Raw genomic sequence first — 16,368 nt, 5'->3', positions numbered from 1 at the left:
ATGTAGCAACTATCCGAGGTTCTAGTCAAAACCCTCTGCCGTCGCACATGGACTCCGCTAAACCGGGGAAGGGTTCTCAAACCATGTATCCATGTAGAACTTAGCCATATGTTACCAAGATTTCGAGAAGACCTCCATATCATAGCAAAGCAGGAGCTCTTGAGCTATACTCATGCAGCAGGATCCCTTCACAGTATGGTACCGACAAGTAGAATCAGAGCCAAGGCTGGGGAGGGTTGTCGACCAATTTGGAAAGCCGGGGAAGAAACTGTGCTGCCGACCAATCCGAGGGGCCGGGGAAGGCAGTCAAACCGGCAGGGTCAAACCAATAACCACTAAGAAATCTCGATCGATTCAAACCAGTGATCGTGTCAGTAGTTAAACCAAGGATAACTTAGCAGTCTCGGTCGGTTCAGACCAATGACTGCTACACTAGGTTGCTAATCAAACCAACCTTTGCCAATCTCAGATCTATGTGTAGAGACATTCGAACGACCCTCAGCTCCATAGTCGGCTGACTACAAGGGCCATTCGGTATAGATCTATAGAAGTGTCATCCCTACGGGGGCTAGCCGCCCGAGGTGACACTCTAACTGGATCAGAGAATTTTTTGGCATGGAGGACCAGCCACCCAGTCCCGTAGCAGTAGCGACGCCGTTCTAGGCCGCCCAAACCCTCAACAGTACGAGAGAAGGGAATGGGGGAGGGGAGGAGAGGAAAAGGGAAGAAAGTTACCGCGGTCAAAGGTAGCTAGGGGTAGAAAAAGGTTTCAGCTTTCCGATCCCGGTGGCTGTGACGGCCGATACGCCCGGCCGGAGCCAGACGCGCTGGCAAGGAAAGGCTGGTTGGGTTAGTTGTTCAGGTTCCAAAAGAGAGAAGAAGAATAGGCCGGCTTAGTTTTCCTTTCGGTTTTCCAACATATATATATATATATATACACAAATGTATGTATGTTGTAATTGATATATAGTCTTGTCGACAGGATATATGCGTAGTTATTTAGGGGTTGTTTGGAAATGGAATTGAGTTAAACTGAATTCCGTTCCAACTATGTATATATATATTTAATTGGGTTGTAATAATAAGGTGGATGAAGAAAATAAAAAAAAAGTAATGATTGTGTTGTTAAATTATAAAAAAATAAGAAAAAATAATGAATAGTTGAGATAAAATAATGATTGTGTTGTTGAATCATGAAAAAAGTAATTAATAATTTAGATAATTTAATATTAAAAATTAAATTAAATAGTAAAAAAAAATAAAAAATAATACTCGTGTTGTTAAATTAAAAATAAAAATAAGTAGAGTTAAAACAAAAAAAAAACTCTAAAACCAAACGAATTCTTAAAATTGGGCACCGCTGAATCCTCCAAGTCGTGCATGTGGAAAGCAGGAAAGAGTGGCATGATTGCAACTTTCGTCAAAACCAAGGGCAAATAATGAAGCAGAGGGAGTTCGCAGGATTTGGAGGAAAAAGCTTTTTCTTTGTTTAAAATTTCATGGAGCTTATTATATTATAATTGATTGAAGTATTTTACTTGTCTTGTTAGGTATTCTGAAACTCGAAACCACCAAATTGTAGCATTGCTGTCCCATTAACTATGGGAGACGTGCCCTGCCTCAGCCTGCCCACTTCTCCATTATTATTATTTAAATCATATGTTTTCATTACAAATGAAGCTGACATGCCAAGTATAAGAAAATGAATAATCAAGTCTTTATAAGCACATATGTTGCACGAGATTTATTTTTAATTTTTCTTAAGAAACTTCTCATTTGATAATCTCATGGAATATTATTAATCATTGTCTATTTAAATAAATGTTATGTTTTGATTTGATAAAAATTAATTTTTTATTGAAAAACTTATAATATCTATAAAGTTGCTAATTAGATTGACAAATGTGTGTGTCTGTTTTTTTTCTTGCGAAAAAATGCATATTATACACAAATAAATCATGACCAATGATGTAAATTAATTCTAACGAGCTTCTCTATCTAGCTATAATAATAATAATTGTTATACTAAATAGATTATGAATTACTTTTATATCTTTGCATGCTGTAATAAAGATTAAAAAAAAAAGAAATAAAAAGAAAGAGTTAAGGGTTGAATAAAAAGATCATATCAATTAGTTCCATAAAAAAATTTTAACGAAAATATTTTTGTCTTCCAAAAAAAATTTGTTTTTGATAAAGTAGAAATAGTTAATTTATAAGGTACACATTAATTAATATCTGAAATATTTGGATAAATAATGAATAAGAAATTTTTTACTTAACATTGTGAGCTGGTACAAGTTTCTCCGGTCTTTCCCCACTATTCCGATGAAATAGGGGGATTGACACTGTTTATGTGATGTGTGGCAATGCTGAAGAGAGTAGCTAGAGATCACTTGCTCTTTGAGTGTTCTTTCTATATGTTGATATTTGGGAGAAAATCCTGCAGATAAATGGGATCCATGGTTGGGCATTTGAATTGGAACGGAATGGGCTGCTTGCAGTCCATAGTTGCTCGTCTTGCTTGGCATGCTCATATCTACCACATATATATGGAGGGCTAGGAATGAAAAGGGTGTTTGCAAATTTGCCTTCTTAATTCTGCAGATAGTACTCTCATGCGTATCAAGCTCTCAGTAAGGGGCAGGATGATGAGGCCGGATGCAGGAGCGGGGTAGGAACATAAATATGGTTTACCATGGTAGATTGCTCGAAGGCCCGCTGGGGGATGCCCAGCAGTATTGTATGTATGTATGATGTTCTTGTCTGTTTTGCAGAACGTCGTTCTTCTTGTCTTTTAATTTCTAACAGTATCCTGGAGTTGCTAGTCTTACTAGAGAGTCTAGGGATGTACTGTACAGCTTGAATTTAGTTAATAGAGAGCATATACGATTCATCAATTTTTTTTTACCTAATCATAAATTATATAAAAAAAACTCGTAGAATGAATATATATGTATATATTATAAAGTACAAATGAAAAGTTTTTCATTGATAATTATATATTTATATATTTATCTCTTAATATTTAGCATCAATTCACTGCGTCAAGCGAGTTGTTTTCTTACGGAAATAAATAGTTGTTTAGTATTATTTTTTTATTTTTTCGGTAACATTATATTCCCTAGAGCAAGATTTGCTATTTTATATATATTCTTTACTTATGAGTTACTTTGATATGAGTAGTAGTAGAATATGACCGACCCATGGGAACCTAAAGAAGTTAAAGTTAACACACGACGGAATTTAGTAAATTCCTAACTCAAAGAAAGCCGCGTTGCCAAACCTTTCATGATGGTATCTATTACTATGCATGTGCGTCATCCGTGTCTTTCTTGAAGAACGAGTGTGTCGAGAAAAGGCCGAAGATGCGCCGGAAAAGACCCATGTTTTGGTAGTGAAAGCATCTCATCCGCAAGGTCAAGACGATGTTAGAATGAGGATTAATCTCGGTTAATAATGCTGCGTTTGATTTGTTAGTGTGATTTTAGAATCATGATTTTGATTTTAACTCAACACACTACACAACAAAAATACACGTTTTCCAAGTCAAATTTTTAATCTCATCTCATTTGTCTTTTTCCACAATCAAAATCAAAATCAAAATCAAAGTTACTTTAACTTTGAAATCAAACGCATCCTAAACTACTGAGAACATCTCATATTCTTTAAAGAGAGAGAGAGAGACAGAGGTTAACTCTATGCAGCATAACTAATTATATCTGCAAGGCCCTGGGCCGGCTGACAATTGAATTGATGGGCTTCTTAGGCCCAATTAAGCTGGGCAGGCCTAACACTTTTTCGATGGGATGGAGACATTATCTTCTTCCTGTTCTATTCTTCCACTCCCCCACGTGACGGGAGAACATTTCACGACATGATCTTGTCTGAAACTGAAAGTAAAGAAAGATTCAAAATAGAGTAGAAGGAAGGAAGGAAGGAAGCTTTAGTTAATATTTGTGAGGTGCGATTGTTAATGGTGGTGGAAGTAGTAGTGCGAGTGTAAAGAGAAGACGAGAGAAGAGAAGAGACAGAGAAGGGACAATTATACAAATGGGGGAACTGATGCCGTTGCCGGCGACGACGACCGGGGTCGATCTCAACGCGGCCTTCCCGCCGGTGGCGCTGATGGAGAGGCTCAAGGACTACGGTCAAGAGGACGCCCTTGCCCACTGGCCGCAGCTCTCCCCTCGCGAGCGCCAACTCCTCCTCCACGACCTCCAGGTAGCTTTAGCTCACTCCTCACTCTCTCTCTCTCTCTCTCTCTCCCCTTTTACACTAATACTAACTATACTCGTCCTCCATACGTACGATCGATCGATCGATCAATCAATCAATCAATTAATTTTATGCGTGTTCATATAAATTCTCTTCTTGATCCTCTGCTTTGATTCCATTTAATGGATCCTTCCTTATAAAAAGTCTCTTGCTAGCTACTGCTGTTTAATTGGTTTCCCTCTCGATCGATATTATCATCATTGCTCTGTTCTTGTTCTGATGATTTAGAGTTTGGATCTCCCACGGATTGATCGGATCATTCGATGTTCCCTCACTTCGCAAGGTTAAATAATTACAATCTCTTACTCTATCGATCCCTGTCCTGCTTAAATAAAGACTTGAAGTATGCATATAAAAAATGTTTGGATGTCTCTCAATCAAGTCTACAATAATAATAATAATAATAATAATAATAAGTTAAAGTGCTACTGCATGTTCTCTTTTCAGGATTGCCGATTGCTGCAATCGAGCCGGTGCCTCAGAGCAATGTGTCCACCTTGGAGGAAAGGACGGCGGAAGAGAGAGAGAGGTGGTGGAAGATGGGGCTCAAGGCCATCTCTCAGGGAAAGTTGGCCGTCTTGCTTCTTGCTGGTGGTCAGGTCAGCTATCCTGCCTTGCCCTCCCTTGCCTTTTCGTTCCCTAGTAGTCCAGTGGTACAACAAGATGAAACAAGCAAGGGAAGCCGGCACGGCAGTTACTAATTATCAGTCATAATGCAAAGCTGAAAAAACTGGGAGGAGGAAAAAAATAAAAAAGAAACTAGGAACTCAATAGGAATTCTTTGTTCTATCTCATTAGTTAATCCTGTAGCTAAAGAAAGCTTGTATATAAAAAGTTAGTTATTCTGTATATGTAACCGCAATTTGGTACTTCTAACCTAGCCAAATTGCCAATCTATAGATAAGGTTCCTTTGTGATAGGGACAATCATTAGATTTATTCTACTGCTATGATCTTCTACTTTGTTGAAGTGGTAACAGAATCATGCTATATCAATTATGGTTTGCTGACTATTCAATATTCACCTACAGTCGAGAAGGCAAAAGGACAGATATACTACAGTGTGATGTGACAAAAATGCTTATAGTGAACTTGATGATACCTGCTATGGTTAAAAAAAAAGAAAAAAGAAACTTAATGCTTGCTCTCTATCAGCAAAAATAGAATGAATCTTTCATCAAGAAGCGCCAGTAGGATGCTAGATCATGTATGCGTGCAATTCTGCTCCAAAAGTGTAAACCTGCATCACTCGGAAGCAAATTTCATTTTGTTCGAGTTGGTTTTCTATCTGGGCAATAAACTTAAGCCATTCATCTTCATTGAAAAAGTTTTTTCTTTTTTTTAATGTTCTATTAACAAAGAAACTCCCGCATCAGTTGATGCATGAAATTTTTGCCAACTGGAGAAAGGCTTTGGATTGACTTTTGTTGCGCCTCGTATAGGAACATGCAGATTCTTGCTTTCCCTTATAATTATTATTTTGAAAATAGTCCCTTTTAATTGATGCAGGGAACTCGACTCGGAAGTTCAGACCCAAAGGGATGCTTCAGTGAGTGTTTGCTGCCTTTGACAGTTGCTACCCATAAATGAGGAATGCTGTTAGTCCTTCCATATTGTTTTACTGCAGGATCTCTTTTGCAAAATAGACATTCTTGGATAAATAGGGAACTTTATCACGTCTTTTCTAAAATAGTTACTCAGAAAACCATTAAAAATTTTATATGATCATGTGTGTATTTTCTGTTAGTTTTCTTAATGAGCTGCCTCTATACTCATATTTCATAGTCCCTAAAAAATTATTATTAACTTATATTTCAGATATAGGGCTTCCATCTGGGAAGTCCCTTTTCCAAATTCAAGCTGAGAGAATTTTATGTGTGCAAAAGTTAGCTTCTCAAGATATAAATGAAGGTAAAATTCACTTGTCGTGCTCGAGTAGGCTTCTATTGCGTTTGTGAATAATCCTAACTTGTCGCTGTTTACAGATTCTACTGGTTGTCTACCCATACATTGGTACATAATGACCAGCCCATTTACCAATGAGGCCACCCGTAAATATTTTGAAACTCACAAATACTTCGGTCTTTCAGCAGACCAAGTGAGCTTTTTTCATTTTTCCTCTGCTGCACTAGACCTTTTTATCCTGTCAGCCCCTTGAGCACCCGACAATGTTTATTAACTTCCTTCCGTGCAGATTACCTTCTTCCAGCAAGGTACCATCCCATGTGTTTCGAAAGATGGTAGGTTCATCATGGAGACTCCAGTCAAGGTGTGTTTTTCTGTTTCATCTGAAACTTGATATGATTGTAGTCATCTTGTGATTGTTGATGTTAATTTGAATGTTTATTTTTTAAGCCAGGTAGCTAAAGCACCAGATGGTAATGGAGGAGTATATTCAGGTAGATCTGAGGGCTTTCGTTGCTGATGTCATATTATCGCTAGTAATTAATCTCTATGCGTACAAAATGACTGAATGGAGACTTTTGGTTCTCTTATTATTAGCTCTGAAATCCAAAAGACTACTAGAAGATATGGCCGCTAGAGGGGTCAAATATATAGACTGCTATGGAGTCGATAATGCCCTTGTGAGTTCTTGCTATTTATTCCCTTGCACATCTCTTTGTGTGATTTCAACTTTTTAGCATATTCCAAATTTTCAACTTTGAGATACATATCATATTGGGTTCTTGAAAACAGGTTCGTGTTGCTGATCCCTCCTTCTTGGGTTATTGCATAGACAAGGGCATATCCGCTGCAGCTAAAGTTGTTCGGAAGGTATGATAACTTCTATGAAATCAGACTGCCTTGTTGCTTGCACATTCGTACTCAAGATGCAAATTTCTTCGTTCATTTTCTATCTGAAAATGCGATCTGCTACATACTTAGCTAGTCTAGGTGATTCTAGGGCAGCTCATCTGGTTTCAGGCATGTTCAAAAACAAGCTTTCCTTTAGTTTTGCTAATATGCTCTATGTTTATACTCGTAAAAAGAGAATAAAATATTTTTTGTGGATGAAACAGATGTTAATTGGTAACCTTTGGCTGTTGATGGATTATAAGCTTAAGTTGCTCTCTCTCTCTCTCTCTCTCTCTCTCTCTATATATATATATATATATATATATATATATATTTTTTTTTTTTTATTTTTTCATTTATTTGAATTTTTATTTTTTTAACCACTCAAGTTGTAGTTCTATGTCACAAGAATGATGAAGCCGCTTTCTCTGCACAGCTGTTCATAGCTACTATTAATCCCATTTACTGTTATCGGACTTAAGTCTTGGTCTGGTACTTCTTGCAGGCTTACCCTCAAGAGAAGGTTGGGGTGTTTGTTAGACGAGGCAAAGGTGGCCCACTTACTGTGGTGGAGTATAGTGAGCTTGACACAAACCTGGCTTCTGAAATCAATCAAGAAACTGGACGGCTTCGCTTTTGCTGGAGTAATGTATAGCCTCTGCTTTGCTGCTTGTTAAGTGTTAAGACTTTATATGTATATTTATTAGTTGATAATATGAGCCATCCCAATCCCAACATTGATTATAGTGCTTGACTGAGTAAAGTTGGACCTCGTGATTTTAAATTCCTCCAAGAAAAAGAATAAGAATAAGAAAAAGGAGGAAGCTGCTGGCTGATGGTCATTTTTTATGCAGATTTGCTTGCATATGTTCACTTTGGATTTTCTCAAGCAAGTTGCAGACGGCCTCGAGAAAGATAGCATGTAAGTAACTCCCTTTTTTTTTTTTTTTTTTTTTTTTTTCTCTCTCTAACTATTATTAAATTTACTTGCCTAGTCACCCTCATATCTTCCTTCTTTTCTCTCCTCTGTCTTGTCAAGAGCCCATCTATGCTTTCTTGCTTTCCCCAATTGGGAAATCTCATGGTATTTCTTTTAAATATTGATTTGAACAAACAGATATCATTTAGCTGAGAAGAAGATCCCTTCAATACATGGACAAACAGTGGGTCTAAAGTTAGAGCAGTTCATATTTGATGCCTTTCCATATGCTCCCTCCACTGCTCTTTTCGAGGTTAAAGGCCTTCTTCACCTTTCCGTCTTATCTAAAATTTGCCTAGTCTTATAAGTTTCGGTCTCTTGAAAATGGATTTTCCCTGGAAAATCAGGTGTTACGGGAGGAAGAATTTGCACCCGTGAAAAATGCCAATGGGTCAAGTTTTGATACACCAGACAGTGCTCGGCTGCTCGTCCTCCGACTCCACACTCGGTGGGTAGTTGCTGCCGGTGGTTTTGTGACGCATTCAGTTCCCCTATACTCCACTGGTAATTTCTATATATTTTTATAGCTAAAACCGTACGGCAAACATATATAGCCTTTTCATTGGCCAAATTGAGTCATGATGATGATTATGAGGTTCATATGTTAATCCCAGGTGTGGAGGTATCCCCACTTCGTTCATATACAGGAGAGAACCTGGAGGCTCTCTGCCGTGGAAGAACATTTCATGCCCCTTGTGAGATTACATGTTAAGCGCAGTCTGCTGGTGTACTATAGTTAGTTCATTTTGCCAAAATCCTTTTGTTTCATATCTTAGAAGTTTCCATCCGATACATTCATCGATGTCTCTACGACATGTTGTCAACAAACATGGTCCTGATTGTTCAAATATGCTACATTCAGCGTATCAGTCTATTCAGCAATAAGGTGAGTTCACCTAACTGTTTGTAACCGGGACTCTTTGGATGAGTTCTCTTAAGTAATGTATGCCTCTGATCTAAGTGATCTTGTTCTACCCAAGAAGGGGAAAAAAAAAGTTGGAAAGTATATCAACATTAATATAATTTAAATGATCATTTCAGAATATATTTTTCCATGAAACCTATTCGCAGCAAGGAGAGCCATTTTGTCTAGTAATTTTTAAAATTTTGGCTTTTCAAAATCCAACCAAATTTGTTGAGGAATTGTTGTAATAGAATCGAACAGAAACAAACTGTTCACTAACCACACGAATCAAATTCTCGTCCACTTGTGACATTAAGTGACGTTACGACTACAGAATCAGCAAATCAGTCTTATTCAGCAATAAGGTGACAGCCCAATCAATGGTTCCAAGTCCTCCAGCTGATGCCGCAGAAAACTGTACACTGATTCAGTTGTCATAGATGCTATTCTAACAACCACTCCTACTCGCTGCAACACGAGAATAACCATCAGCGACAAGGTTAAAAACAACTAAAAAGGGCATTTGTGTGCCATTAAAGTTGGTCCTCTGAAGAAATACCTTGGGGCCAAAAGCACTGCAAGAAGCTACAAGGGCGGGTTTGTCAGGTGATGTGTTGTGTGGGTTCGGTTTCTTCCGACAGTTCAGTGAGGAGAAAGAAACTCGTAGTTGCCCAGACATCATTGTCTTCACATCTTCTTGTATTCGGATTTGAACGTGCCTGAGCTTTGGCCTGTTCCGGTCATCGTACCATTATCAGTAGTGTAGGATCATCACAATCTTTAGGGAGACCAACAGCAAAGAAAGACGGTAGTATCATATAGATCCAAGTCTGCAACTCATTAATTAAAAGAACACAGAGAATTGAAAGCATAGTCATCCTCACCCCAAGAGTACGACCATTGCAATAACTCGGTAGTCCTGCATGCGTTCTGCTAGAGGAGCAATTCCTCCTTGCTCTAGCAGCACCTGTTGTACAAATCAAAAGGTTGAGGGAAAAGAAGAACTAAAAACAGGTTTGATCTTATCTTAAAGGGGCACAGGCATAGCAGGTTTGCGACGATCCAGAATGGTTGAAATCAACAAACAGCCTTGAACCTTACCGTATCAAGAAACAAAGGTTGGCCGTCCGAAAAGAATATGTTGTTGGTGCTCTTATAAAGATTGAAATCCCATACTTCTCCACTCTCATGCCGTCCACTAGTAATCCAATCCACTAGAACTAAGCTGGACCCTGGAACGACTCTAAACACTTGCTTCTGCGAGTACCTTGCCGTGGAAAAGCAGGTCACTGGATCTGGAATCACGACCAAGAGGGCATCACTTCCAATTTCTGCCTACTGCAGGCAAAAAACTGCTGTTCTCACACCATATATATATATATATCTATATCTATATATATACACATACACACACGCTACTTAAAAGATCTGATCTGAAAAGCAGGACGGAGCTTTGAAACCTAGAGCCAGCCAGCAACAAGTATTCCCAACAGGCCAGAATTTACCTCGAAAAGCTGCTCGGAGCATTTTGATCCGAGAGACTTGTAGACCTATCATATCAGAGGCCAATGCACTCAGTAATAAGTAATATATATCGAGAATAAGCAGAGTTGATTAAGTCCTAATTAAGGCCTGGCTAGAAGCAGGAGGGAGGAATTCATAATAATTTTGACACTCTCGACCTTAGTAGAAGCTTGAGTAGTCAGGACAGTGGTGGAACCGTCTCCGACGTATAGCCCAGACGAAATAACATCCCCCTGAAATCAACCAAAAAGACTTTCTGTATGAGTTAGGAGAAAGGCAGGCAGGCAGGCCGGCTGACCTACTGATGACCATGGCTGCATACATGGAGAGAAGCCAAAGAGAGTATGTTGCAGGTAAGGAAGAGGGAGAGGGAGCATACGGAGACAATGCCGCCGCCATAGGTGAGGCTGTAAATCCACACGGAATCGGTCTTCGAAGGACCCGCCTGAACAGCAAACCCAACCCATCAATCAAAAATCCAACTTTTTTTATTTTTTCCCCTGATTGTGACGACTGTAAAGAAGATACAATTCAGACGGCGGAAAGGAGAAAGAGCAAACCCTTTGACCTTTTTGGGGATGATGAATTTGAGGGGATACTTGGAAAAGCATTTGGTCACCATTGACTTCCCTCCCACTTTCTCCACTCTCACTTCCCCCGATTTTGTGCCTGTTTCCATCTCTCTGTCTCTCTTTCTCCCTTCGTCTTCGTCCTCGTCTTCCTGCCCCAACAAAGACAAGACGAAAGACGAAGAAGAAATGTCAGAATATATGATATGATATGAAATGGAAGGTTTCTTGAGTTGAGGTTGACCTGAGAATGGGCCTTTCTGGAGTTTGACTGTTTGGACCTGTTCTCTCTCTCTTGTTGGGACGTGCTTGCTCGCCCGTCTCAGCCTCATCGAACCGGAGGGATTTTATTGGATTGGCGGCCCCTGCAATGGAATCCATCTGGATTTGCCTTGTCCAAAAAATGGTAAAACAAAGATTGAATTGATGGTTTACACTCCACACATTCAAAGATTTTGATGAGAGAATCCTGAGAAAACTCTTGGTATTTCAAATCCTGATACCTCTTCCATTTCATTATAAAAAGTCTCAAATGGCGTTCGTTAAATTAAGTGCTTAAAAATTAAATACTTTATTAATTAAAAAAAAGAAGTGTATAAGAAGATGAGAGTGTTGATGAAGATGACGAGATATATTTTAAAAAGTTAAAGGTATCAATAAGTGAAAAATCATTTATTCTATTAAGTCAATTTTTTTGCCTTAATGAGTTAAGTAATTTTTAACTTAATAATTAAATAATTTAGAAACTCATCTCTCGTCTTTTCCTCATTTCCTCATTCATTTTTCCTAATTAACTAATTTGTAACTATCTTTTAAGCGCATATTTGATTAAGTTCAAATAAGCACACCCTACAGACACATCCTTACTCTTTTGAAAACAACATCCGAGATATTATTACATATCCTCTTAGCGTGCATCGTCAAAGTTCCGAGCACATTAAAATGTCCTCCAATCAAATACAGTAGCATTTGAAAAACATGAAAACAAACGATGGAGACCATTGTCCCAAGAAAATCTTACATTATTTGCTCAAGCAAAGCTATGTAAAGTCGAGCTCAAGACCACCATTGGGAGCTCTACCTATCTATCAGTGGCTGAAAACCACCATTGCGATGCGAGCTACCCTATCTATCAGTGCCTGAAGTGCCTCACATTGGTAAAGAGCAGCGACACCCCGTACTTGTTGCAGCAGTCGACCGCATCCTGATCCCTGATGCTCCCTCCTGGCTCCGCAATAACACCTACCCCGCTCTCACATGCCTCTTCCACCGCATCTTTCCAAGCTTTATTTAAGTTTACAACAACAACAAACACAACATTCATATAAACAACAGATATCATAAGACATTGTGAGGAGAGAAACGAGTCATTCAGCTCAAAAACTTTATTGTATTATTACCAAATGGGAAGAATGCATCGCTTGATAATGCTGCTCCTTTAACCTCCTCCCCAGACTTCTTCATGGCAATCCTCAGACTCTCTAACCGGTTCGGTTGCCCGCTCCCCATGCCCAACATGCAGTTATTCTGAGAGAACCCAAAACAGAACATTCATATATTACCAGAAAAGATAATTATCTCCAACCCTAAGTATGCCCCATAGTATCTTTATTTCACATGGGAATGCCCAGGCCGAGGCAATTTACCTTTGCGATCACAATGGCATTGCTCTTCACGTGCTTAACACAAAGCCAAGCAAACTCAGCATCACTAAGCTCACTTTCTGTTGGTTTCTTCTCTGAGACAACACTGAATTGGATCTCTTCCGGTGTTAGATCATCGGAATCCTGAGCTAGCCATCCTCCGCCAACTTGTCTCAGTGAGAGCTTTCCTCTCTCATTCTTGCTAGCCTCCAGGATCCTCAGTGTCTTAGATTTCCCTCGGAGCACTTCAAGTCCCTTCTTTGAGTACTTGGGTGCGACAACAATCTCATAGAACATGCGAGTTTCACCATCTGTTGGACTTCTGTACTCTCTGATTTCCCTCGCTAAATTCTAGATGCAAATAAAACATACATATAGAAATTAGTTTTCAAGTTCCATGGTTCTGGCAAATGCTCAAACAAATATTTGGAGTTGTTTCCTCCATATGGTTTGTTTTTTACCAATGAGGTAGAGTTACCATCACGAGAATCGCAAAATTTACCTCATCAACTTCTACATTGAAGGCCACAATACCGCCAAAGGCACTAACTGGATCTGCTTTCACAGCTAACCTATAAGCTTCAAGGATATCACTACGGGAAGCCACACCACAAGGATTTGTGTGCTTCACGACGACACATGTCGGGTTCTTAAACTCTGATACACAATTCCAAGCAGCATCAGCATCCAGGTAGTTGTTATATGACATTTCCTGTTCCGAAAGGGCTTTCACATAAATATGGAATCCGATTCAGGAAAATAGAAAAAGGTACAAAGAATGAAAAAGAAAATGAAGGGCTAGAATATATATATATATATATATATTTAACTCATAGATCCTTTTTTTTAATTTTTAAAAAAATTGATAGTATAACTCATAGATCTAAAACTAGGTTTATCAGAATAAGAAAAACCAAGACGATGCTTATATAAACACACATTGGCTGTCATAATCTACACACATAAGCATACACATCTACAATTGTCCGAGAAATGCTGCAGCTTCTCCTGCCAGTCTAAATAGATGAAATCTGAGCCAAAAACCTCTATAACAAATTTTATAAAACAACGAGACACCCAACACCTTACCTTTCCATGGTGTTGTATAGCACTTGCAATACCCCCAGCATTAACCTCAGCAATCCTCTTATCCACATAAAATGCAGCCTTTTGATGAGGATTTTCACCGTAACGAAGAGAACTCTTCAGAGAGAGAGGCACTGTAAAACTGGGAGGGAACTTTTCTGCCATGAAAGGAATAACTGGTCAGCCTTGCAAATTGAACACACCTATACTAAAAATCAAAAGACTACTGAAGTAGCTTGATTTGGAGAATACAATAGGAGTTTAAAGATACTACTGTTATTGCATGCATGTATGTATGCAGGACACAATAGAAAGCAACCCCATAAAAAAACAAACTAATCAAAGGGATACCTCCATTAGTTTGTTCCCAGAGCCACTCTGAGACCGCAGAATCATAAGAAGCAGAGTGTTGAAAAGCCTTCCAGGCTAGTTTTCTGCGGAAATGTGGATCCTCCAGGTTCCCCTTAAGAAACTCCAGGAGGGCAGGATAGTCTTCGGAATCAACAACAATTAGGACATCCTTGTGATTCTGTTTATAGTTAAGACATATTAGTGGATCTCTAAAGCAAAGGACCCTCGACTATTTTTTTCATGTTGGTTCCATAATGGAATTTTATCAAACTTAGCAAGTGTCCCACACAAACACTGTGTTAGGATCTACAAGTGGCACTTGATATAATGAACATGAGAGCAGTGTGATTTTCATAAGGAATGCAGGCCAATTGGATATTGATATTTAGAGACATAAGACTCTGACCTTAGCAGCAGCTCTGATCATGGCTGGACCACCGATATCAATGTTTTCAATTCCATCCTCAAACTCAATATTACCTTTAGCAGTAACTTTGTCGTAAAAAGGATACAAGTTCACCACAACTACATCAAAGGTACCTGCAAAGCGGCCATCCTACATTTACTTATCTCAAATTTCACGTGATATATACAATCCGAAGAAACACGATTTCATGGGAATTAAACTTCTGCGTCTGCATGACAATAATAAAGAGCACAAACTGTAATCATAAGCTCCGCAATTCCCACAAATAAGTACAGACCTATTCTATTCTACACAACAACTCACCAATCCCACGTTTATCAAGCGCTTCCATGTGATGACTTTGGTCACGGCGTGCAAGAATTCCTCCATGAATGTTAGGATGCAGAGTTTTCACTCGGCCATCAAGCTGCAAATGGAACTAACATCAGCTCCTTGTTCTAAATGGACACCCGCAAGCACAAAGGGAAATAAGAGTAGAACATCCATTTAGAATTTAGACTTGACCATTTCAGGGAAACAAGTGAGTTGCTCCACTTTGGTGACAGGCAACCCAGAAGTTTGCAGAGCAGCTGCTGTCCCTCCGGTCGATACAAGCGTATACCTGGACAGACAGAGACAGACCACCAGCAAGGACATTACCGGTCTCCAATCCGAACATACATAAAGAGGTCAAAACTCTCCTCCTAAGGAGCAATGGCGCGCAGTCATAGGCAAGAGTTTTCAGGCCTGTACCCCAACTCATGAAGCCCCTTTCCTAACAGAGCCAAATCACGTTTATCGGACAACGATATCAGCGCTTGCCTGCTACCTGTATGTATTGACAAGAGAAGGATCCCAATACGAGAGAAAGGGGGGTAGAGAGATGCAAACTACTTCAGCTCTAATAATCAATTCAAAGTTCATTCTTTTCAATCATTGACACTCTTTCATGTAAAGGAGCTAAAGAAGAGCGGAACAGGAGACAGTAATGTACGAGAAGCAGAAGGGTGCGACTCAGTCTTCTCAGCAGCCATTGCTTTAACAAGAGGAGAGCTCGAGCGCAGCAAACAAGATTGAAGATGAATAATGCCCCCACCGACTGAGGCCTGCCCCTGCTGCTGCGAGGTAAAAGTGCAAACTTTGGCCCTCCAGTGGTTTGAGAGGTGTAGAGGAGAAGTCCCAACGGCGGGTGTTGCGGCGGAGAGAGCGCCGGCGGGAACAGCGGCTATGCCTAACATCTCGTGCCTGAAATGACGCACCACGCCCGCGTCCCTTTCCCTCGTCAATTTTTTTTTTCCCCTCTCAATAAAAAGTACAAAATGCGGACCGGCACTCACCGGTTCGACCCGGTCGATCCCCCCCTGGATAGGTCGAAGCTCAGCCGAGCCGAGCTCTGGACGGAGAGATAGAGATAAGAGGCGAGAGAGAGGGTGGCTACAGTACTATTGACCGGGAGAACCCAGAGAGACCTTTACAAGAACAATACAAATAACCACTAAAGATTAGAGGAATTTGGCTGAAACCTCAACTTGAAATTTGAGGTGAATTGTATTGAATTATATAGAGCTGTACATGATATATTTGAGGAAAGAAATAAAAGAAATAAATGCAGAATAATTACATAATTATGATACAGCAACTATACTAGGAAAGTTAGGATTGTAGATCACTATTTCCTCTATTACTCCCCCGCAAGCTTAATGGGGAGTCCTCCGTGTGAAGCTTGGATCGAAGAGTCGAGAAGCGTGCAGAAGATAGCCCCTTGGTAAAACCGTCAGCAAGCTGATCATCAGAACTGATAAATTGAATCTGAAGTTGTCCTCGCATAAAACG

General features: G+C 39.6%; 3 protein-coding genes across 4 annotated transcripts; 1 reads left to right on the top strand and 2 right to left on the bottom strand.

The window, feature by feature from the left end:
* The first annotated feature begins 3,854 nt into the window (after positions 1 to 3,854).
* Positions 3,855 to 9,012, top strand: LOC116208322 (UDP-N-acetylglucosamine diphosphorylase 1). Of its 2 annotated transcripts, XM_031541695.1 has the most exons (15): positions 3,856 to 4,224; positions 4,507 to 4,561; positions 4,726 to 4,877; positions 5,787 to 5,826; positions 6,096 to 6,188; positions 6,263 to 6,375; positions 6,472 to 6,546; positions 6,637 to 6,676; positions 6,780 to 6,862; positions 6,975 to 7,052; positions 7,579 to 7,722; positions 7,928 to 7,995; positions 8,191 to 8,305; positions 8,400 to 8,556; positions 8,667 to 9,012. In XM_031541695.1, exons 1-15 carry the CDS (start codon positions 4,054 to 4,056, stop codon positions 8,762 to 8,764), a joined length of 1,482 nt encoding a protein of 493 aa, XP_031397555.1. In that variant the 5' UTR covers positions 3,856 to 4,053; the 3' UTR covers positions 8,765 to 9,012. The 2 variants fall into 2 exon arrangements, with proteins under 2 accessions (XP_031397556.1, XP_031397555.1); XM_031541696.1 differs by lacking the exon at positions 4,507 to 4,561 and having other exon boundaries at positions 3,855 to 4,224.
* A 104-nt stretch (positions 9,013 to 9,116) lies between these two features.
* Positions 9,117 to 11,443, bottom strand: LOC116208323 (urease accessory protein D). Its single transcript, XM_031541697.1, has 9 exons — positions 11,294 to 11,443; positions 11,049 to 11,201; positions 10,860 to 10,925; positions 10,639 to 10,713; positions 10,462 to 10,506; positions 10,058 to 10,291; positions 9,841 to 9,923; positions 9,516 to 9,687; positions 9,117 to 9,424 (listed from the first exon to the last, which is right to left on the bottom strand). Exons 2-9 carry the CDS (start codon positions 11,157 to 11,159, stop codon positions 9,311 to 9,313), a joined length of 900 nt encoding a protein of 299 aa, XP_031397557.1. The 5' UTR covers positions 11,160 to 11,201; positions 11,294 to 11,443; the 3' UTR covers positions 9,117 to 9,310.
* Positions 11,444 to 11,916: 473 nt separating this feature from the next.
* Positions 11,917 to 15,830, bottom strand: LOC116209239 (bifunctional purine biosynthesis protein PurH). The gene is made up of 11 exons (XM_031542828.1): positions 15,530 to 15,830; positions 15,289 to 15,364; positions 15,061 to 15,157; positions 14,860 to 14,962; positions 14,536 to 14,669; positions 14,130 to 14,307; positions 13,782 to 13,936; positions 13,195 to 13,404; positions 12,696 to 13,043; positions 12,450 to 12,576; positions 11,917 to 12,333 (listed from the first exon to the last, which is right to left on the bottom strand). Exons 1-11 carry the CDS (start codon positions 15,771 to 15,773, stop codon positions 12,182 to 12,184), a joined length of 1,824 nt encoding a protein of 607 aa, XP_031398688.1. The 5' UTR covers positions 15,774 to 15,830; the 3' UTR covers positions 11,917 to 12,181.
* Between the last annotated feature and the right edge of the window lie 538 nt (positions 15,831 to 16,368).

This window comes from Punica granatum, chromosome 5 (assembly GCF_007655135.1).
Source record: "Punica granatum isolate Tunisia-2019 chromosome 5, ASM765513v2, whole genome shotgun sequence".
Classification (NCBI taxonomy): Eukaryota; Viridiplantae; Streptophyta; class Magnoliopsida; order Myrtales; family Lythraceae; genus Punica; species Punica granatum.
The sequence above is the reverse complement of the archived record's forward strand: the minus strand, read 5'-3'. Positions and strand labels throughout refer to the sequence as shown.